Raw genomic sequence first — 21488 nt, forward strand, 5'->3', positions numbered from 1 at the left:
GCACTCGGCCTATCTTGCTGTCGGCCGGCATGGCTAACAGGCCTGGGCCCTACCAGACAGTCCCTGGTGACTGAAGCATGGGCTCCTCTCGGCCCAGGAAAGACGGCTAGGCTGTAATGGATAGCCAGTTTTAATGAACAGAGGATACTGATTGGTATAAAAAGGTGTGTTTGTCACTGAGGGGTCCTCATTTTCTAGATGAGGAGTTGTCTTCTCCATGGTCTTGAACGCCTGCTTCGCCATGGCACCAGCGTCTGGGTGCACGCTGGCTGTCGCCACAGGGCAGGAGCTGCTCATGGAAAGGTGTGTGCCCCTAGTGTGGAGCACTGGTCAGCTTTTCCACATAGTAACAACAGCCTTGTTCTGGGCCTGAGAAGGCCACCAAAGGTAGACGAAAAAGAACCATGGCCAAATGCCTATCAGCCCGGTACCTAATATAACCCAGGACCCATGTGAGGGAGGCTGAGCCTTCACCTTTCAGCCCTTCCCTCAGCATGTGGTTCTCAGTTTAGGGCAGAGCTTCTTAAGATTCACTTTCTGGCGTTTAGGGGCCCAGCCCCACCAGCAGTACAGGCCTACACCAGTGTAATTTGAAACGTACAGACAGTGGAAGAGGAAGAAGTCTAGGGAGCTTGGGTCCTTCGACCACCAGGGAGCAGGGAAGGGATGGGAAGGGCTGGGGGGCGGCGGGGGCTCACCTTCCCCTGCTTCCCTGTGGGCTGGGTTCAGAGCCCCTCAGTGTCCTGGCCTCCCAGGTGGGATCAAGCAGGGTGGGTGCAGCTGCAGCGTTCCAGGCAAGAGCTCAAGCTCCAGTACCAGGAACATAAGGGGACATAAGAGCCTCAGGCAAACTGGGGTTACGGGCCACCACCCCAAGAGTTGAGTGGGCCACAAGCAATCCCCAGTGCCCAGGCACTTCCCCATGAGAGCCGCCAGCAGGCGACGGTGTGCCAGGCCGGCCTGAGCGGGGCCAGTACACAGTGGGTGCGAGGCTTCTCTCAAATGCGCGCTCCAGCTCATCAGTCTTAGGGCTTCTGAGGCAACCTAGTGGGTCCTGGACTTCTGTTGCTGTGGGGCCTCAAACCTGTTGAGTAGCCACCTCAGATGACCAGAACCCACCTCCAGAGTTCCTATGACCAAAGTTGTCTGGAGCCGCTCCGGACACTGCCAGGGTTGCTACTGACAGGAATGGGGTCCCCAGAGAAAGCCATGCCCACGGGCATCCACCAGCTGCAGACAGGCCCGGCCCCTGCATGGCCTGCCTTGGCTGCGCCTTGTACATCCTGGATGGCGTCTGCCGGCCACGGGCTGAGTCCCCACACAGAGACTGGCCCTGGAGAGAGCAAGGCAAGCCCCCTAACCTGGGACAAGTGGACACTGAGGACTCCCAGACCCAGCCCTGGGTGGCTCCAGCTTGGGACTGCTCCCTTCAGGCTCGTTCTTGGCCCTCACTCTCCTCCCCTTCCTGGCCCTCATCTGGACCCGCACTTTCTGCTGCCTCGTGGTCCTCTGCTCCAGCCCTGGGAGGGAACGCGGCTCCCCTGACACTCGAAGCCAGGAAGGCCTCTCTCTCTGCCTGCTGGGCCCGGTGCCGCTCCTCAGTTCTGCCAGGGCTGCTGAGGAGGCACAGGCCGGAGAGGGAGGAACCAGGGCTGAGGGCAGGAACCACAGGGGTGCAGACGCGGGGGCGGGGCACAGGATGGAATGGTGGCAGTGCGCAAGGCGCGGGGGGGCGGGTGGGGGGCGGTGCTGCGGTCAGCACCGGGTGCGGGGATGTGCCACGTGGGCCTGCAGGGCCTCCCGGATGCCGCGCTGCCAGTCTCGAGCCAGCTGCACCGGGGTCACGGAGGCCTGGGAGCAACGGTGTAGGTCAGTCTCTTGCAGGCGCTCCACCCGCCCTTGGGTCAGGAGCCAGGGCTGCGCCCACACTCACCGCGTTCCGCACCCCCAGCTCGGCCCCATAGAGCAGCAGTAGCTTCATGGCTTTGTAGCTGCCGTGCCGCACGGCCTCGTGCAGAGCCGTGTCCCCTTCCTGCTGAGAACGCAGGCAGTCAAGCTTCTGCCTCCGTGTGCTGCCCTCCTCATGCAGGAAGGTCAGGGCTACTGTCACCGAGCAGACGGCACCTCTGGTCCTGGCTGGGGCGCCTCAGTCCCTGCCCCTCTGGAGCTGTCTGAGCCGGAAAAGACCAAGCGCCTGCCTTACCTTATCCTGTGCGTTCAGGTGGGCGCCACACTCGATGAGGTGCTCCAGGCAGTCGGGGTGCCGGGTGCGCACTGCCACGTGCAGGGGGGTGCTCCCGATCTGAGAGCAAGTGGGGGTCAGTGCTGGGTCTGGATTGGTGAGGCCTCCCTAACCCATGGGACTACGTGCTCTCTTCTCCAGGAACAGCGTCTGCTCCCGTGTTCCCGACAGGCCCCCAAAGCACCATGCCCCTCACCTTGTCCCGGGCACTGACCCGGGCTCCCTGGTTAAGCAGCTGTTTGAGGATGTCCAGATGTCCTCCGCGGCAGGCCCAGAACATAGGTGTCCTGTCCAGCTGCAAAACAAAAGCACCCAAGCACTCAGCTGCTGGGATGTGAAGCTGGGCGTCAACCAGAGGCTGGGCCTTTCCCCATCCTCACCAAGTCTCGCGCGTCCACTGTGGCACCTGCCACCAGCAGCTTGTTCACCAGCTGGCTGTGACCCTTCAGACAGGCCCAGTGCAAGGCGGTGCAGTGGAGCTGGGGGCAGAGATGGAAGATTAGGCAGAGGGAGTGCAGCCACCCCTAGAGACCCCACACGGTCCCCTTCCCAGGGCCAGGTCCCTGAACGGAATTGCCACTTCCCCCACCACGTGATGGGCCGCTCCCTCCCCTCCGTCTGCAGGCACCACTGGATTCATGCCCATAAAAGTGAAAATCCCTGCAGCCTCCTAGGCCAGGACCTGAACACACTGAAGGCAGCGCTCCTGCAGCTGCAGCTGCTGCCAGCCGACTCACCCAACCTGTGCTACCTTGTCATGGGCATTGGGGTCCCCTCCGTCTGTCAGGTACTTGTCAATCAGGTACTCCTGGTTCTCAGCAGCTGCCTTCAGGAACATCTCCAGGCCCACAGGCTCCACCTGGGCCTGGGGCTGCGGCTGGGTCAGTTGAAGACAAGACCAAATCACTCCCGAAGGCCACAGGTGCCCAAGATGTCACAGCTTCACCAGCCTGGCCCACGGGTCCCATGCAGCCCACCAAGGAACACTGCTGGCTCGTACTAATGCAGTTTCTTATTCTAATCCCACGTCAGGAGATTGAATAGACTGTGTGTGTGTGAGCGTGTGTGTTACGGATTGACTTGTATCTCCCCAAGATTCATATGAAGTCCTAACCCCAGGTACCTCAGAATGTGACCTTATTTGGAAACAGAGTCACTGAGGATGTAATTAGTTAAGATGAGGTCACACCGGAGTATGGTGGGCCCCTCAGCAATAGGACTTGTGTTAAAGTGGGCTCTAATCCAATGTGACTGATGTCCTTATGAAAGGGGACACGTGGGCCGGATGCGGTGGCTCACGCCTGTAATCCCAGCACTTTGGGAGGCTGAGGCGGGCAGACCACAAGGACAGGAGATTGAGACCATCCTGGCTAACACGGTGAAACCCCATCTCTACTAAAAATACAAAAAAAAATTAGCCGGGCGTGGTGGCGGGTGCCTGTGGTCCCAGCTACTCGGGAGGCTGAGGCAGGAGAATGGCGTGAACCCGGGAGGCAGAGCTTGCAGTAAGCCGAGATCGTGCCACTGCTCTCCAGCCTGGGCAACAGAGCGAGACTCCGTCTCAAAAAAAAAAAAAAAAAGTTGGGGGAGACACGTGGACACAGGCATGCACACAGGCAGAATGCCCAGCAAACATGAAGGCAATAGTTGGGTGATACATCTACAAGCCAAGGAACGCCAAAGATCACCAGCATCCACCAGAAGCCGGAGAGGCATGAAGGGATTCTCCCTCACCACCCTCAGAGGGAACCAGCCTCGCCAACACCTTCCTCTTAGCCTTCCAGCCCCCAGGACTGCGAGGTGACACATGCCTGCTGTTGAGGCTGTCCAGGCTGTGGGACTTTGTTATGGCAGCCCTGGCGGACACATCCACGGGGGCTCTGGAGTGGATTTCATGGGCTCCCCAGGCACTGGCTGTGTGGTCCTGGCCTGCAGTGCCCACTCCGCCCCAACCCTTCCTCTGGAACTGGAGCCCTGGTGTGTGCACTGCCCTAACCCCGACCTCCCACTCACCTTAACCAGGGGCTCAGGTTTCCTGGGGGGGACTCTGTGTCTCAGTCGCTTTTTCCGTCTTTGAACCAAGTTTTCCAAGTCAGCCAGGTTATCCAGATTAAATCTGGAACTGTTAAATCTTTCAAGCTGGGGCAGAAGACAAGACCATGCCAGCCATCAGCCGCTGGTCAAGAGATCTCTCTGCCCTGCCGACAGGAGACACCAGCTGCTCAGGCTGCCCCACCAGAGTCCCTCCAGGCCTCACTGCTCAGCCGGCCTCAGGGATTAGCCACTGCCCCCAACCCCTGCCCCCGCCCCTCTCTCACTTTCTTTTTCTTCTCTTCTTCCAATTTCAGCTTCTCCCGGGCCACAGCCTCTTGGGGGCCCCTCCTCCAGTCACTAGGCCAGGCTCCAGGGTCAGGAACTCCATGTCCAAATCCCAACACTTTCCCTTCAACTCTTTCTCCACTTACCTGTAGGAACAGGATATGAGTACTGAGTTGGGAAAATTGGAGGAACCCTTAGAAAACAGAGCGGTGGAGTACCAGGGAGCTGTCTTATAAGGGCAGATGTCACAAGGCTGGTGCCCGGGATGGGAGCCGGCCTCAAAGCTCCTGCAGTCCAGAGTGCTGGCAAGCTCCCTCACCCCGTGGGTGCTGCAGGCTCCGCAACTGTGTCATCAGCTGACACCCAGGGGGACAACCGATCCCCGCCTACCCTGCTCCTGTCAGCAGGAACACAGCTGGGGGGACATGAGGCCACAATCTATTTATACTGCTGGGCATTTGCCCAGGTAGCCTCAGGGCAGATGACACCTTAGCTTCCCCCATATTGTTGTTCTTAAGATTCCTACCAGATCATACTGACTGCCACCTGACTCCAAGCTCAGAGGGACAGGGAAGTCCCCCCGGGGTAAAATTCTAAATGCCTGGGTTCAGTTCTCGGCTCCTTTTGAAGCTACATTTAAGCTCAAACACTTAAGGCAATTGCCTAAAGGAGTTGTGAAGGTTATGAGTTTTGGGACCTGTGCCTGGGGCAAAGCCTCCGTAGCAAACACCCATGCTTCCTCCCACTGGGCCCCACCTCAGGAGTTCAGGAGCTGGGGAGCATTGAGGAATCAGCATGTTGTGGGGAAAGAACAGGGTGGAATGATAGGGTAACAGATCCTAGGACTTTCTAGTCAGGTAGAACCATATTCCTTCTAAAGAACTCTAGCAACCTAACACCTCCCTGCCATTTGCCTCCCGCCAGAGGCTGCACCAGGCTGGGGCCACCAGCCCACAGATGGGCTTGCTGGGCCTCACACCCTCCAGGCCCCTCCTCACTCAAACCGACATCCCTAAGAGTCACTGTTTCCCTCACTGCCCAGGGAGCGAAAGAGCATCCTTCCCCATCCCCAAGGCAGCCAGGCCCTCTGGCCATTTCCAGAGCAACAACTATCATGGTGCTTAAGCTGAACTACAACCACCACAGCCACACTTGCATCTTCCAAAGTAACCTGCCATTTCCTGTTCCTCTTTCACCATCACTATCCAGGGCAAAATTCACTGAACTCAAGGATTTTCATGTCTTCTTTCCCATTCGACTTCCCTCTCTTGCTCCCTAACCCCCTCACCACCTCACATGAGAACCGAGCAGACACACCAGAAAGAACTGCACGCTCAGCCGGGTGTGGGGGTACACGCCTGGAGTCCCAGCTACTCGGGAGGCCCAGGTGGGAGGATTGCTTGGGCCTGGGACTTCAAGGCCAGGCTGGGCAACATAGCAAGACTCCGTTTCAAAAAATACAGATTTTAATAAAAGAACTGCATGCTTCCCTGCACCTAAGACTTGACCCTCACACCACAGAAAGAAGCTGCCAGCCCTCTCTAGCCAGCCTCCTCCTATCAAGCCGGTCCCAGGGTGCCTCCCACCTCCGTCCCACATCCTTACCAACTGCTGAATGCTGATGAAGTCCATGGTCCCCCCTGTTCCTCACACCCCCCAGTGAGAAGAGCTGAACTGCTCAGCCCTTTATAGGAGCGCCTGGGGGCGGGCAGGGGTGGACAGGGAAGGACTGGCCCAGGTGCAAGCCCCTGGGCCAGATGACTCTGGGACTCTGTCACACCAACCAAAATACCAGTCTGGGAATGCAGCCCACTGGGGAAAAGAAAAGGAGCTGTTTGGAGATGAGTTGGCTGCATCCTCGGACACCCACTCCTGCACCTCTGCCATGCCCCACACCTACTCAGGGGCCATTTAACCAACACACTGCTAGCCCAGATTCGGGTGAAACGTGTTCTCCTCTCCTAAGTTTAGATGCCACTCCTGAAGAAAGCCCAGCCTGGGCCTCCATGTTGTAGGGCCGGCTGCCTGCGAACCTGAAAGCCCAGCCTAGGTGGCTCAGCAAGGAGGCTGGAAGCCTGAGGGGGTGGTCAGGAGGGGCAGGAGCAGCCAGCCTACAGCCTCAGCCCTCATGGTGGCCACGTGAGGAAACCGTGATCTCCCAACTTGCAGTTTCAAGGCTGCCCTTCCCTTCCCTGTGCTGTGGGTTTCTCGCCCCCGGGCTCCCCCGCTCCTCCCTCAGTGCTCTGAGAGCACATGGCAGCTGCCCCAGCCCCGGAGCCAAGCCTGGCGCCTGTCCTCGGGCCTCTGGAAGTCCTCCCCGCCCCTCCACAAGCCCCTACCAGACGCTCTCCAGGGACGGAGTCTGCCCCTCCAGCCACAGGAAAGGGGAGACTGATCCGCGTCAGGTCCCAGGATGGAATAGTAACCATGAAATCCAGCCGCAGAGCAATGTGTCTCAAGCCACCAGTCACCCTTCCTAATTCTCAGGAAGCCAGGCATGCCCTTCACCCAGCTGGACCTTGAACTCCACCTTGGCCTTTGCAAGGAAATCAGCCAGTAAATAAGACCCCAAAATCGGAGCAACCTGAGCAGACATGACCAGGGTACAAGGAGGGAGAACTGTGGCCAAGGATGGCCACAGGCCCCAAATGGCTGCCCAGCTCCCAAAGAACTGGCCTCTTGGAAGGGCTTCCACATTTTCAGAGAACTCAGGGAAAGGCAGAGCTTTCTTAGAAAAATCAGTTCTTGGCCTGGCAACAGTGAGACTCCATCTAAAAAAAAAAAAAAAAAAAAAAAAATTTTATTTTTATTTTTTATTTTTTGAGACGGAATCTCGCTCTGTGGCCTGGGCTAGAGTGCAGTGGTGCGATCTCGGCTCACTGCAACCTCCACCTCCCGGGTTCAAGCAATTCTCCTGCCTCAGCCTCCTGAGTAGCTGGGATTACAGGCACCCGCCACTATGCCCAGCTAATTTTTTGTATTTTTAGTAGAGACGGTGTTTCACCACGTTGGCCAGGCTGGTCCTGAACTCCTGACCTTGTGATTCACCCGCCTCAGCCTCCCAGAGTGCTGGGATTACAGGCTTGTGCTATCGCGCCCAGCCGAAAACTTAGTTCTTAGGCTAAATTTAGGGTGCTTTTTTCAGACAAAGGTGTTCCTTGCTTTTTTTTTTTTTTTTTTTCTTTTTGAGATGGAGTTTCACTCTTGTTGCCCAGGCTGGAGTGCAATGGCGCGATCTTGGCTCACCGCAGTCTCCACCTCCCCGGTTCAAGTGATTCTCCTGCCTCAGCCTCCCGAGTAGCTGGGGTTACAGGCACGTGCCATCACCCTGGCTAATTTTGTATTTTTAGTAGCGATGGGGTTTCTCCATGTTGGTCAGGCTGGTCTCGAACTTCTGACCTCAGGTGACACCCAGCCTGTTCCTTGCTTTTGGTTATGAGGAGGGAAAGAGTCATCTAAAATGAGGGCAAAGGGGCCAGGCGTGGTGGCTCACACCTGTAATCCCAGTACTTTGGGAGGCTGAGGTGGGCAGATCACCTGAGGTCAAGAGTTCGAGACCAGCCTGGCCGACATGGTGAAACCCCGTCTCTACTAAAAATATAAAAATTAGCCGGGCACCTGTAGTCCCAGCTACCTGGGAGGCTGAGGCACAAGAATCACTTGATCCCTGGAGGTGGAGGTTGTGGTGAGCCAAAATCGCACCACTGCACTCCAGCCCGGATGACAGAGCGGGACTCGGTCTCAAAAAAAAATAAAATAAAATGAGTGCAAAGAAACAAGAAAAAGTAAGACTGGCCACCACTGTCCACTCCAACTCACAAACACCCCTCAGCACGTGGCACTGGAGGAGCGGCGTTTTGCACCCCCAGGCTTCAGGGAAGTTCTCAATAGAAAACCCATTAGTTGTCTCATATGACTGGTATTAACTCTGACTTAAAAAAAAAAATCAAGCCAGAAACAGTGTGTTGAACAAGAAAGGAAAAAAGATTCCTTATTAAAAGTTCAAACATAAACAGAAGGCTCAGGACCTCCTTGACTACCTCTCTTGCCACGTGGCCCAGGAGAAACCATGGCTGGCAGTTTAACAGCCACCCTCCTGCTTCTGCTCTGTGCATTTTGTGGATGCATATCCACGTTTTTCTTTTCTTTTGAGACAGGGTCTCACTCTGTTGCCCAGGCTGGAATGCAATGGCGCAATCTCGGCTCACTGCAACCTCCACCTCCCGGGTTCAAGCGATCCCCCTGCCTCAGCCTCCAGAGTAGCTGGGATTAGAGGCACCTGCCACCACATATGGCTAATTTTTGTATTTTTAGTAGAGACAGGGTTTTACTGTGTTAGCCAGGATGGTCTCGAACTCCTGACCTTAGGTGATCCTCCCACCTTGGCCTCCCAAAGTGCTGGGCTTACAGGCGTGAGCCACTGCTCCTGGCCTACATCCATGTATAGATCCATACATTTATACATGATCTTAGCCAAAAGGCTGAGAGGCAATCACATTCTACAGGCATGTTCTGTGTGAAGGGGGTCCCACTGTGGACACGAGCAGCAATATCCTGTCAGCACGCTGCGCTCTGCTGTGCAGCCAAGAACTTGGATCTGCAGAACTCAACCACTCCCTATCAGGGAGGAGTCGGTTCTCTCTTTTTTTTTAACATTACCCCCCATGCTCCAATGCACATATTTGTAAATGCTCCTGTAAATAAACATCTTTGTAACCATGGAAGAACATCTCTCTACATAGCTACAGAGAAATCAAATTATTGGTTCTGCTCATTTAAATTTAAATAGATACTGTCAAACTGCCATCTACAGTAGCTGTACCAATTCCCATGAATGGATATCAAGAAACAAAGACAGCACTTTGGGAGGCCGAGGCGGGTGGATCACGAGGTCAGGAGATCGAGACCATCCTGGCTAATGGTGAAACACCGTCTCTACTAAAAATACAAAAAATTAGCCGGGCGTGGTGGCGGGTGCCTGTAGTCCCAGCTACTTGGGAGGCTGAGGCAGGAGAATGGCGTGAACCTGGGAGGCGGAGCTTGCAGTGAGCCGAGATCGCGCCACTGCACTCCAGCCTGGGTGACAGAGCGAGACTCCGTCTCAAAAAAAAAAGAAAGAAAAAAAGAAAGAGCATAAAAGAAAAAAGGGGAAAAAATTAAATGTACATATATAGAACAAAGGATCAGGATCTAGAATATCAACACTCCTACGAATCAATAAGAAGCGTTTCTAAAATCGGCATGGGTAGGCAGCTCACAGAAGACACAGGTGCTCAACCTCACTAGCAACCAGCAATGAAAAATGAAACAGATGAAACAGCACTTTTCTCCCATCGGACTGTTGCAATCAATGAAATCATGGTATGCGCAAAGTGCTGATGAGGAGCTCGGGAAGCGGGCCTCCCTCAGGCTGCTTGCCATGTGCCAGGCACTCTCTCGAGGGCTCTCCCAGTGCACACTGACCTCGTCCCACAATGACTCTGAGGCGGGCCCTATGATAACCACTCTCATTACAGAAGAGGAAATGGAGGGGCAGACAGCTAAAGTGACTTTTACCAAGGGCATTCAGCTAGAAAGCAGCTTCTCACATAGTCCCTACTTTCTTCTAATACTTACATAGTTTTGTGTTTTTATATTTAGATCTTTAATCTTGCAATTTATCTTTGGGTGTGGGATGAGGTAAGGATATAACTTTATTTTTTTCCAAATAAATAGATGTCTCATATGAACTAATTTAGAATATGATCATCTGTCCAGTCTTAAACACTTTTAGCCACATCAAATCTACTCCCTCGCTTCCACAGTGACCAGACTGGGGCTCTTCCTGGGTGGTCTGGCCTCAGTTCCCTGCCCAGCAGCATGGATGCTGACCAAGGCAGGGGCTTGGAGAACTGGTCTGTGTACCCTTTAAAGGCAGCTGGAGACAGGGTGGCGGCTCAGCTGGATAGCAGGTCCCGCAGGTCACTGTTGCAAGGCAGCAGGTCACATGCTAGCCGTGCCTTTCGGTCCCGGATGGACTTCAGGGCTGGGCTGTGTTGCAGGAGGAGGGAGCAGATGTCCCCGTGACCCCTCTCAGCAGCCTGTGGAGAGAGAGGCTGGAATCAAAGGGCATACCCCCCACTGGGCTCTGCTCTCTCTTGTTCCACTTTCAGTGGTTCTTCCTTCTAAAAAAGAGGCCTCTCTGGGCGCAGTGGCTCATGCCTGTAATCTCAGCACTTTGGGAGGCCAAGGCAGGCGGATCACAAGGTCAAGAGTTCAAGACCAGCCTGACATGGTGAAACCACATCTCTACTAAAAATACAAAAATTAGCCAAGTGTGGTGGCACGTACCTGTAATCCCAGCTACTCAGGAGGCTGAGACAGGAATATCGCTTGAACCCGGGAGGCGGAGGTTGCAGTGAGCCGAGATCATGCCATTACACTCCAGCCTGGGCGACAGAGCGAGACTCCAACTCAAAAAAAAAAAAAGAGGCCTCATGGAAATAGACACAGCTGTTTGAGTAGATTTCTTCTAATTCCTACCAAATCCCAGTGACTTTATTCTGATTTGTGGAGTATCCCAGTGCCATTCTCGCAGTTAGCCTGAGTTTTTCTTTCTTGTGTCCTTTGCCAACTGTTTTTGGCCAGACCTACACATTAAAAACAAGTACAGCACCTTGTATCTCCAGGCATCTCTCACAAATCTGCACACATCACCTAGAGGGTGCTGTGCACTATGGGCACAGGAGGCACCAGACACGGCCCCTACCCATTGGGAACTTTTATTTATTTATTTTCTTATATTTTTAAATTTTTATCATTGCGTTTTAGAGACAGGGTCTCACTCTGTTGCCCAGGCTGGAGTTCAGTAGTGCAATTATAGCTCACTGCAGTCTGCAATTCCTGGGCTCAAGCGATCCTCCTGCCTCAGCCTCCCAAGTAGCTGAGATTGCAGGCGTGCACCACTACACGTGGCTAAACTTTTTTTAAAAAATAATTTATTTTGAATTTTTAAAAATAGAGACAGGGCTGCATGCAGTGGCTTATGCCTGTAATCCCAGCACTTTGGGAGACTGAGGTGGGCGGATCATTTGGGGTCAGGAGTTCGAGACCAGCCTGGCCAACATGGTGAAACCTCATCTCTACTAAAAATACAAAAATTAGCCAGGCGTGGTGGCATGTGCTTGTAATCCCAGCTACTCGGGAGGCTGAGGCACGAGAATCGCTTGAACCTGGGAGGCAGAGTTTGCAGTGAGCCGAGATTATGCCACTGCACTCCAGCCTGGGTGACAGAGCGAGACTCCATCTCAAAAAATAAAAATAAAAAAAAATAAGAGACAGGGTCTTGCCATGTTGCCCAGGCTGGTCTCGAGCTCCTGGACTCAAGCTATCCTCCCACCTTGGCCTCCCAAAGTGCTGGGATTATAGGCATGAGCCAAAGTGCCTGGCCAGGAAACTTTTAGATTGGCAAGGAAAGACTGGGGCCTAGTTCCCTGTGTTCTCTTCTTCTCTTTTAAGGTAGAAGACCCCAATCCAGATGTCAATTTCTAACCTACCTCCCCCAAAAAATAATAGAGTTAAGTGATTTACATAGACTATCTTATTTAACTTTCAAAATAGCCCTCACAGGAAAGAATCATCATTATTCCCATTTTACAGATGAAGAAATGCAGGCTTAATAAATGCCTTGCCCAAAGTCACAGGGCTAACGTGTCCACCTGGGATTCTAAACCAGGTTTGCCTGAACTCTTAATAACTCTGTGAACCACTATTATTTCCTACTCCTCCCAACAGACAAATTGATAGACTACAGGGCTTTTGAGAGGTATCAAAATTAACACTAGTGGCAACCACTATCCCAAATTTGAATCCAAATCTTTACTCAGCTGGTCCTCCTAATGAGTACAGACACAAAGCTCTCAATTCCACTGCCTTAATTCAGGCAGTGGGATGTTGTCAGCAGTTGTGAGATGCATCCCAAATAATTTTTACAAAAAATAAAATACCAATGTTTGCAAATAGTTTTAAAAGACACATACACAGGCCAGGTGCGGTGGCTCACGCCTGTAATCCCAGAACTTTGGGAGGCCGAGGGAGGGGGGATCACCTGAGGTCAGGAGTTCGAGACCAGCCTAGCCAACATGGTGAAACTCTGTCTCTACTAAAAATACAAAAAATTAGCCAGGCGTGGTGGTGCGTGCCTGTAATCCCAGCTACTTGGGAGGCTGAGGCAGGAGAATCGCCTGAACCCAGGAGGCAGAGGTTGCAGTGAGCTGAGATTGTGCCACTGCACTCCAGCCTGGGCAACAGAGCGAGACTCTATCTAAAAAAACAAAACAAAACCAAAAACATACACAATAAAGAAAAATTCACATATCTCACATTTGCATTATCTGCATGAGAGAAAAAGGGATGGAGATGCACCTAACTATGGGTAACACCAGCCAGGTATACCCACAAGAGCATCCTGGCTGTTTATATCTGTCATGTGAGTTGTAGCAGTAAAACGTCTGAGCAACACCATTAAAAATAAACAATCTGTCTATCCAATTGGCAATGATTTCTTTAAAAACCCAACATTCAGCTGTTCACTCAGCACGTATTCACTGGGCACCTGTGCTAAGTGCTAAGCCTGCAATGTTTTTTTGGGTTTTTTTGAGACGGAATATCTGTGTCACCCAGGCTGGAGCCCAGTGGTGCGATCTCAGTTCACTGGAGCCTCCACCTCCTGGATTCAAGCGATTCTCGTGCCTCAGTCTCCTGAGTAGCTGGAATTACAGGTGTGTGCCACCACACCTGGCTTTTGTTTTTTTTTTTTTGAGACAGAGTTTCACTCTTGTTGCCCAGGCTGGAGTGCAATGGCGTGGTCTTGGCTCACAGCAACCTCTACCTCCCAGGTTCAAGTGATTCTCCTGCCTCAGCCTCCCGAGTAGCTGTGATTACAGGCACGTGCTACCACGCCCGCCTAATTTTGTATTTTTAGTAGAGACGGGGTTTCTCCATGTTGGTCAGGCTGGTCTTGAACTCCCGACCTCAGGTGATCTGCCCGCCTCAGCCTCCCAAAGTGCTGGGGTTACAGGCGTGAGCCACCACACCCGGCCTAATTTTTGTATTGTTAGTAGAGATGGGTTTTGCCATGTTGCCCAGCCTGGTCTCGAACTCCTGGACTCAAGCAATTGGCCTGCCTTGGCCTCCCAAAGGGCTGGGATTACAGGTGTGAGCCTTTGTGCCCAGCCAGGCTGCAACAATTTAAACAGGACAAAGCCCCAGCTGTCTCTACTGAGACACGCAGACCCCAAACAGGGCATTTCCAGGGGTACAGGAATTAGGAAAAGTTGAGTCCATGGCATACAGCTAGGCATACATCCAGGTGAGCTCACCATGTCTAGGGATCAGGAAAGGCTCTCGTGGGGTGTGATGTGTAAGCTGAGATCCAGAAGAAAGGGTAGAAACAAGCCACATAAAAAACGGGAGGGGAGAGGCACCCAGACAGGGGCTAACTTGTTAAATATGGCTCTGGGGGGACAGAGTAGTAGGTTCAAGAAAATTAAAATGGCTGGATGTGGTAGCTCATGCCTGTAATCCCAGCACTTTGGGAGGATTGCTTGGGCCCAGGTGTCGAGACGATAGTGAGAGACCCTGCCTCTACTACTACTAATAATAATTTTAAAAGCCTGGGCAATGTGGTGAAGCTGTTTTTAGAAAAATTAGCCAGGCATGGTGGCATGCACCTGTAGTCCCAGCTACTTGGGAGGCTGAGGTAGGAGCATTGCTTGAGCCCAGGAGGTCGAGGCTACAAGTGAGCTGTGATCGTGCAAGTGTACTCCAGCCTGGGTGAAAAAGTGAGACCCTGTCTCAAAAATAAAATAAAATAAAATAAATTAGCTGGTCATGGTGGTGCAGGCATGTATAGTCCCAGCTACTCAGGAGGCTGAGGTGGGAAGATCACTCAAGCCCAGGAAGTCGGGGCTGCAGTGAGTTATAATCATGCCACTGTATTCCAACCTGGGTGACAGAGTGAGACCCTGTCTCAAAAAAAAAAAAAAAAAAAAAGAGAAGAAAAAAGAAAAATTATTAGTAGGGCCTCTCAGTGTAAGAGACCAGGGGACAAGAGCTCAGGAGAAAACTGGAGGGTGGGGAAAAAAGACAAAAAAGAAAAAAAAAAAAAAAAACTGGAGAAGGGGGCAGGAGCAAACCCCAGGAAACCTTCACAATAACTCATGGACCTGGAAAAAGCAAGCCTCAAGGACTCCAAGTGGGGGCGTGGCATGATCAGAACTGCTTTAAACAATCGCTCCAGGAGAAAATCAAAGAAGGGGCAAGAGGGGACTAGATTTACACATAATTTACACACATATATGATTTATACACATATGCCACATATGCATAGACCGCCTCTCAAAGGTGCCTGCAAACTCAGTAAAGTGGCCGAGCAGGGTAGCTCACACCCGTAATCTCAGCACTTAGGGAGGCAGAGGCAGGAGGATCAATTGAGCCCAGGAGTTTGAGACCAGCCCGGGCAACACAGTGAGACCCCATTCCCCACAAAAAAGGAAAAACAATCGGTAAAGTGAGTGCCTCAAAGGACGGGCCTAGAAGGCTGAGGGATGAGGAGCTGGGTGGGAGGGAAACTCGCTTTCATGGCATGCCCTTGTAGACTCTTCAGACTGTTTACCATGTGCAGGTATTTCCAGCTGGAAAGAGTTTAATTAAATGCTCACTCCGGCTAACATATAGCAAGTGGACTACAGGAACAGGCAAGAGTATGTATAAGTTTCAGAAAACTATATGGAAAAGGCTTCATGACATGTCTCTAAGGGAAAGAAAACTAAAGTGCCACTGTACATTTTAATTTACACGCTCAGAAAAAAGGCTGGAGAATTATCCATTAGTCCTAAAGTGATGACAGGTGAGCAAGGGAATTACAAATGATTTTAACTGTCTTCTCTCTGATTTCCTGTTTTCCCCATGTTTTCTACATGAACATGTTATAACTTTAAAAATAAGGAAACGACATTTTTGGAAGGGGGAACGGGCCCACCTTATGCAGACTGGTCATGCCGTCGTCATCCACCACCCTGGGGTTGGACCCATGTGATAGCAGGAGCCGTGCGATTTCAGTGTGCCCGCAGTAGCTGGCTCGGTGCAGAGCAGTGGCACCCCCGTGGGTCTGGGCATCACACTTAGCTCCGCTTTCCAGCAGGAACTGGCACACAGCGTAGTGCCCATTGCGGCTGGCATAGTGCTGCAGGGAACAGAGACCGAGGTCAGATGGGAGAAGCCAGGCAGGCGACAAGGGTGGTATAGAGGTGAGAGCATGGCCCCCCTGCAGCGAGGGGCCTGGAATCATCTCAGGTGCCAACCCCAGCAGTCGTGTGACCCGGGCAAGCTTCTGCATGACTAACCTGAGTTTGTTCAACTGAAAAATGGGGAAAATGATCATTCCTATCTCAAAGAATTGTTACGAAAATAAAACTAAAGCATTGTCTGGGCGCAGTGGCTCATGCCTGTAATCTCAGCACTTTGGGAGGCCGAGGCAGGCGGATCACCTGAAGTCAGGAGTTCGAGACCAGCCTGGTCAACATGGTGAAAACCCATCTCTACTAAAAATACAAAAATTAGCTGGGTGTGGTGGCACATGCCTGTAGTCTCAGCTACTCGGGAGGCTGAGGCAGGACAATCGCTGGAACCTGGGAGGCGGAGGTTGCAGTGAGCTGAGATCGCATCACTGCACTCCAGCCTGGGTAACAGAGCGAGACTTCATCTCGAAACAAAACAAAACCTAAATTATTGATGTAAAGCTCTCACACTAATTTTAAAAATCCAGGTTCACATGATGCTTAAAAAGAGAAATTTTGCTGGAAGAGAAGAAAGGGAGGGAGGAGGTAAAAGGTAACCATCAGTCCCCCTCCTCAGAGAGCAGGTGTCTCCTGAGTTAACGCTTCTGTCTCCTGACCCTGTGCTCCTCCCTAGCTCACCAGCGCAGTGTAGCCGGCCGAGTCGGGCTGACTTGGGTCCTCGGCCTTCTGGATTAAATGCTTCACTCGGCCCAGGTCTCCATTCAGGGCTGCCGACCAGATTCCTGCAGAAAGGCAACCAAAGGACTGAATGATGCTGAATGGGAGTTTCAGTGCTTGCTTTGCCTCTTGACCTCAGTTTTCTTGTCTATAAAGTGAAGAATATTCATTCCTTCAACAAGTATCAACCGAGCACCTCCTCTGTGTCAAGGTTTGTTCTGAATGCTGGTGACTTAGCTGTGAACAAGACAGATGGGCACATCTCATCAGGACAGTAGGACTGGGCGGACACAGACATCTCCATCCCACTTCAGACACAGAAGTGCTGGATGAAGTAATGTTTAAAATGTTTGGATCTAGAGTGAAATTCAGGTCGGGCTGGGATTACAGGCGCCCACCACCATGCCCGGCAAATTTTTCTATTTTTAGTAGAGACAGGGTTTCACCATGTTGGTCAGGCTGGCCTTGAACTCCTGACCTCAAGTGAGCCATCTGCCTTGGCCTCCCAAAGTGCTGGGATTACAGGCGTGAGCCACCGTGCCCAGCCAGAAACAACTTTTAAAAAATATAATGATGCCTCCAGAAGCCTGCCAAGGCAGTGTGACAATCTCCCACAGAAGAGGATCTCCCTGGTGAGCACAAAGACTGAAAGTTGCAAAACAAGAAGCAATCTGCTGCCCTAAGAGACAATCAGCAAATATAGGTGAGATGAGGGGAGTTCGGGGAGTTCAGGGTGGCATGGCGACAGACAACAACTAGCAAACACAAGTGGGAACATGCATGCCTCCAAAGTGAGCCATTATTGCACAATCCAAAAAATACCTTAAAACAACAACATTGAAGGTGTTCACAGAGACAAAGGGATAGAATCCACAAATCAACAGAACATTAGGAAAAACAAAACAGCCAGATCTGAAACAAGAAAGTTGATAAATTAAAAAACAGACTCATTGAAACAAAACAACAACAATAGATGGGTCAAAGAGTACTGCAGACCTAGTCAAAGAGAATTAGTGATTTGGAATTCACCCAAAATGTAGTACAAAATGATAAATAGAAAAATATTGGCCAGGCGCAGTGGCTCACGCCTGTAATCCCAGCACTTTGAGAGGCCGAGGCGGGTGGATCATGAGGTCAGGAGATCGAGACCATCCTGGCTAACAGAGTAAAACCCCGTCTCTACTAAAAATACAAAAATTAGCTGGGCTTGGTGGCACGCGCCTGTAGTCCCAGCTACTCGGGAGGCTGAGGCAGAAGAATCGCGTGAACCCAGGAGGCAGAGGTTGCCGTGAGCCAAGATCGCGCCACTGCACTCCAGCCTGGGCGACAGAGCGAGACTCCGTCTCAAAAAAAAAAAAAAAAGATATATTACTGTGCGGATCACGAGGTCAGGAGATCAAGACCATCCTGGCTAACATGGTGAAACCTCATCTCTACTAAAAATACAAAACAAAATTAGCCGGGCGTGGTGGCGGGCGCCTGTAGTCCCAGCTACTTGGGAGGCTGAGGCAGGAGAATGGCGTGAACCTGGGAGGTGGAGCTTGCAGTGAGCCGAGATTGCGCCACTGCAGCCTGGGGACAGAGCGAGGCTCCGACTCAACAACAACAACAACAACAACAACAACAACAACAACAACAAAAAGTTACTGTAGTGAAGCGGATTAACAAATCTCACCGTTTATTTGTGACAACAGTAGCTAAAATTGGCTTATCAAATACACTCTTCCCATTAATGTTTTAAAGAATGTATTTGTTTGCACAAAAAAATGAGGAAATTGTTTGCGGTAAAAATTGTTTTTTATGAAAGCAAGATGCCGGGTGCGGTGGCTCACGCCTGTAATCCTAGCACTTTGGGAGGTCAAAGCGGGCAGATCATGAGGTCAGGAGTTCTGAGACCAGCCTGACCAATATGGTGAAACCCCAGTCTCTACTAAAAATACAAAAACTAGCCGGGCGTGGTGGCACACGCCTGTAATCTCAGCTACTCAGGAGAATAGGAGAATCGCTTGAACCCAGGAGGCGGAGGTTGCAGTGAGCCGAGATTGCGCTACTGCACCCCAGCCTGGACAAAAGAGGGAGACTCTGTCTCAAAAAAAAAAAAAAAAAAAGCAAGATGATGGATACATCAGAGTAACTGGCCTAACTTTGGATAAGGCAATGTTTACTTCTTAACAGCACAATTGACACTTACGGGCCGGATGATTATTGTAGCGAGCTGTCCTGTGCATTGTACCATGTATACAGCATCTCTCATCTCTACCTACTACACGCCTGTAGCACCCTCCCGATTGTGACAACCCAAAATGTCTCCAGATATTCCCAAAGTCCCTTAAAGGGCAGAACTGCCCCCAGTTGAGAACTGGGGTGTTTAGGGAGGGTCTCTGAGGAGATGACATTGGAGCTGGGATCTGAAGAAAAGCATCAGCTAGCTTAACGGTTGTAGGAAGTTCATTCTAAGGAGATGGGACAGCAAGTCCAACAGCCTTAACTCAGGAAAAGGTCTTGCATATATGAGACACCAAAACAAGACCAGTGTGGCTGCGGCGTAGTGATTGGGAGAAGAAAAGCATGAGAAATAAAATGAGGAGGAGAAGTAGAACCGGCAGGGGTGGGTCTACAGAGCTTTGTAGGCCATAACAGGGAATGATGTGATTTCTAATTTTCAAAAAGCCGCTCTGGCTGCTATGTGAGAGTAGAAAACCCTGTAGGAAGGCAAGCGTGGAAGCAGAAAGACCCTCTGAGGCAACCACTTCAGCAGTACAGAGGACAGCGGTAGGAGGGGCAGAGGGAAGTAGGCAGGTGCCAGAACCATGGTAAAGGAAGAGTTCCATGAGAATGCTTACACAGCAGTGGCAATCGAGGGCTGCATCCTCAAGGGCAGATGACACAGCACAGTGGTTCCCAACGCTCACAAGAAGCACCCTGGTTTCCCGCCTTCCTTTGTTCCTATTGGCACCATAATCTCTGTATAATCTGGGCCAAACGTGTTACCTCTCTGGGTCCCACAGATGAGATACTGTGCCCTGCCTCGAAGGCTGCCCGTGCGAAGCTCTTGCCATCTTTAAAGCATGCAGGCTGCCTGGCACCCGGGGCTAAACAAAGGCCACTGCTCTCCTTCACCGCGCAGCCCCCAGGCCTGCAGCTCCATGCCCCTCAGGTTGGGTGCAATGCCCCAGGTGCAGATTCTGCTCCTCGGGCCCTCTCTCCAACACCTGAGCAGGCTTGTGTCTCCCAGGGGAGGTCGTCCCCCGCTACTCGGGAGGGTTACGGAAACCAGTGCCTCGGCTTCCCCGCCGCCCGCGGGACAGGTGTCTCCTGGCCGAGCTCGTGCGGGGCCCTGGGAGGCTCTCAGTACACGGGAACCGTGGGTCCCGCCCGCCCTCCCGCACCAGGCCCCAAGTTCTCGGGGCCCAGTTCATCCGCCTCTCCTTGGCCCCACGCCTCCTCCTTGGGCCGGGGCCTGGTGAGAACCACGAGGGCCGCGCGGCAGCCTCACCCCTCTCGAAGTCCATCTCCTCCAGCGTCTGCTGTACGCCGAGCACCGAGCTGGGATGCGAGCAGCAGGGCCCGTCGGCGCAGGGCCGCGGCGTCGCCATCCCGGCCCCTGCGTCAGTCGATCCGCCCCGGGTCTCAGGCTCGGCCTCGGCGGGAGGGGCGGACGCAGGGCCCGCCCCGCGTCCCGGATCTGGCCGCTCGGCGTCCGCGGCTGTCGCCCTAGTCCCGCCTTCTAGCCAAAGCTGACCAATCAAACGCCTAGGCCTTAGCTCGAGAACCAATTGCAACGGTAGGGCGGGGCTTGTTGCGCCCGGCCATGCCCCGAGGCCTCCGCGCGAGGGCGTCCAAGGCTAAGCGGAGGACCGAGGCGCTGGGTTCCGGGAGCCGCGCGCCGCTGGAGGGCCGCCGGGCCGCGGGGCCGCCTGGCCTTGCAGGGTGTGGGGATGAGGCAGCTGGGTCCGGTCGGGAGCTTTCCCGTTACCTTCGCCATGACCCAGCCGTCCAGCGACCTCGCAGCCTCCTCTCTTTACCGCCCCTAGTCCCTAGGGCAGGGAGGCGCCACGCGCTCCACGGTCTTTTTTTTTTTTTTTTTTGAGACGGAGTCTCGCTGTCACCCAGACTTGTGTGCAGTGGCGCGCTCTCGGATCACTGCAACCTCCGCCTCCCGGGTTCAAGCGATTCTCCTGCGTCAGACTCCTGAGTAGCTGGGACTACAGGCGCCCGCCACCACGCCCGGCTAATTTTTTGTATTTTTTAGTAGAGACGGGGTTTCGCCAGGATGGTCTCGATCTCTTGACCTCGTGATCCGCTCACCTTGGCCTCCCAAAGTGCTGGGATTACAGGCGTGAGCCATCGGGCCGGGGCGCGTTCCACGGTTTTTACCCCCTCTTCCTGGCACCCCGGACCAAGGCCGACCGCCCCCGGGGCAGCGGCAAAGTGACGGCTGGAAAGGCCTCGAGACGCCCCTCCCCGTACCCTGCTCTTCCTTACAAGTCCAGCAAGGGGCAGGTGGCCACAACTTGTCCTGCCTGTAGCTCCACCTCAGGGCAGGGGCAGGGCCTTGGTTTGTGCAGAACCCCCTGGCCCGACAGTGGGCGCTGAGTTTACGGAATCGGTCTTCATGATCAAAACCCACCGGGCGGCCGTCTGCGGACCGCGCAACTTCGCAGCGTGCTCCTCAGCGGACCCCAGCCTTCTCAATTCCCAGTTAAAACCCAGGCAGCTGCCTGCTCAAGCCACGATCAAGTGTACAGGGGAGACCGCCTGATCGGCTTAGAAAGAGTGCATGAACGACAGAATGCAGGTTGGGTTCTTTGCCAGTCCCTCTCCAGGACAGTGGTCTGGTGCACACTGGATGTAAGTTCCTTCCCCCGCTAGTTGGGGCACGGAAGACCCTAGCATTCCTGGTGGGTAGAAGGCTGGAAGTCATTTCTCCT

At 53.0% G+C, this 21488-nt stretch overlaps 2 protein-coding genes across 5 annotated transcripts; both read right to left on the reverse strand.

Annotated features, from left to right (window-relative positions):
- Positions 1-114: 114 nt before the first annotated feature.
- ANKRD23 (ankyrin repeat domain 23) lies at positions 115-6275 on the reverse strand. The gene is made up of 9 exons (XM_004031449.5): positions 6167-6275; positions 4561-4707; positions 4256-4381; positions 2994-3119; positions 2623-2721; positions 2439-2537; positions 2204-2302; positions 1934-2032; positions 115-1851 (listed from the first exon to the last, which is right to left on the reverse strand). The coding sequence occupies exons 1-9, from the start codon at positions 6191-6193 to the stop codon at positions 1756-1758; spliced, it is 918 nt and encodes a 305-aa protein (XP_004031497.1). The 5' UTR covers positions 6194-6275; the 3' UTR covers positions 115-1755.
- Positions 4573-20210, reverse strand: ANKRD39 (ankyrin repeat domain 39). 4 transcript variants are annotated; one of them, XM_019020808.3, is made up of 5 exons: positions 20054-20204; positions 16519-16622; positions 15582-15785; positions 10466-10641; positions 4573-4707 (listed from the first exon to the last, which is right to left on the reverse strand). In XM_019020808.3, the coding sequence occupies exons 1-4, from the start codon at positions 20151-20153 to the stop codon at positions 10498-10500; spliced, it is 552 nt and encodes a 183-aa protein (XP_018876353.1). In that variant the 5' UTR covers positions 20154-20204; the 3' UTR covers positions 4573-4707; positions 10466-10497. The 4 variants fall into 4 exon arrangements, with proteins under 4 accessions (XP_018876353.1, XP_018876354.1, XP_004031499.1 ...); XM_019020809.4 differs by lacking the exon at positions 4573-4707 and adding an exon at positions 7243-7332 and having other exon boundaries at positions 20054-20205; XM_004031451.5 differs by lacking the exon at positions 4573-4707 and having other exon boundaries at positions 10237-10641.
- Between the last annotated feature and the right edge of the window lie 1278 nt (positions 20211-21488).

Source organism: Gorilla gorilla, chromosome 12 (genome assembly GCF_029281585.2).
Source record: "Gorilla gorilla gorilla isolate KB3781 chromosome 12, NHGRI_mGorGor1-v2.1_pri, whole genome shotgun sequence".
Classification (NCBI taxonomy): domain Eukaryota; kingdom Metazoa; phylum Chordata; class Mammalia; order Primates; family Hominidae; genus Gorilla; species Gorilla gorilla.

What these genes read in the sequence shown, in the direction of transcription:
- ANKRD23 (XM_004031449.5), bottom strand. Translation starts at nt 6,193, where the DNA reads ATGGACTTCATCAGCATTCAGCAGTTG. An exon ending in ACCCCAATGCCCATGACAAG is followed by an intron (nt 2,722 to 2,993) that starts GTAGCACAGGTT and finishes CTCTGCCCCCAG; the next exon opens with CTCCACTGCACCGCCTTGCA. An exon ending in ACCTGAACGCACAGGATAAG is followed by an intron (nt 2,033 to 2,203) that starts GTAAGGCAGGCG and finishes CGTTCTCAGCAG; the next exon opens with GAAGGGGACACGGCTCTGCA.
- ANKRD39 (XM_019020808.3), bottom strand. Translation starts at nt 20,153, where the DNA reads ATGGCGACGCCGCGGCCCTGCGCCGACGGGCCCTGCTGCTCGCATCCC. An exon ending in CGGCCGGCTACACTGCGCTG is followed by an intron (nt 15,786 to 16,518) that starts GTGAGCTAGGGA and finishes TGTTCCCTGCAG; the next exon opens with CACTATGCCAGCCGCAATGG. An exon ending in GCATGACCAGTCTGCATAAG is followed by an intron (nt 10,642 to 15,581) that starts GTGGGCCCGTTC and finishes CTCTCTCCACAG; the next exon opens with GCTGCTGAGAGGGGTCACGG.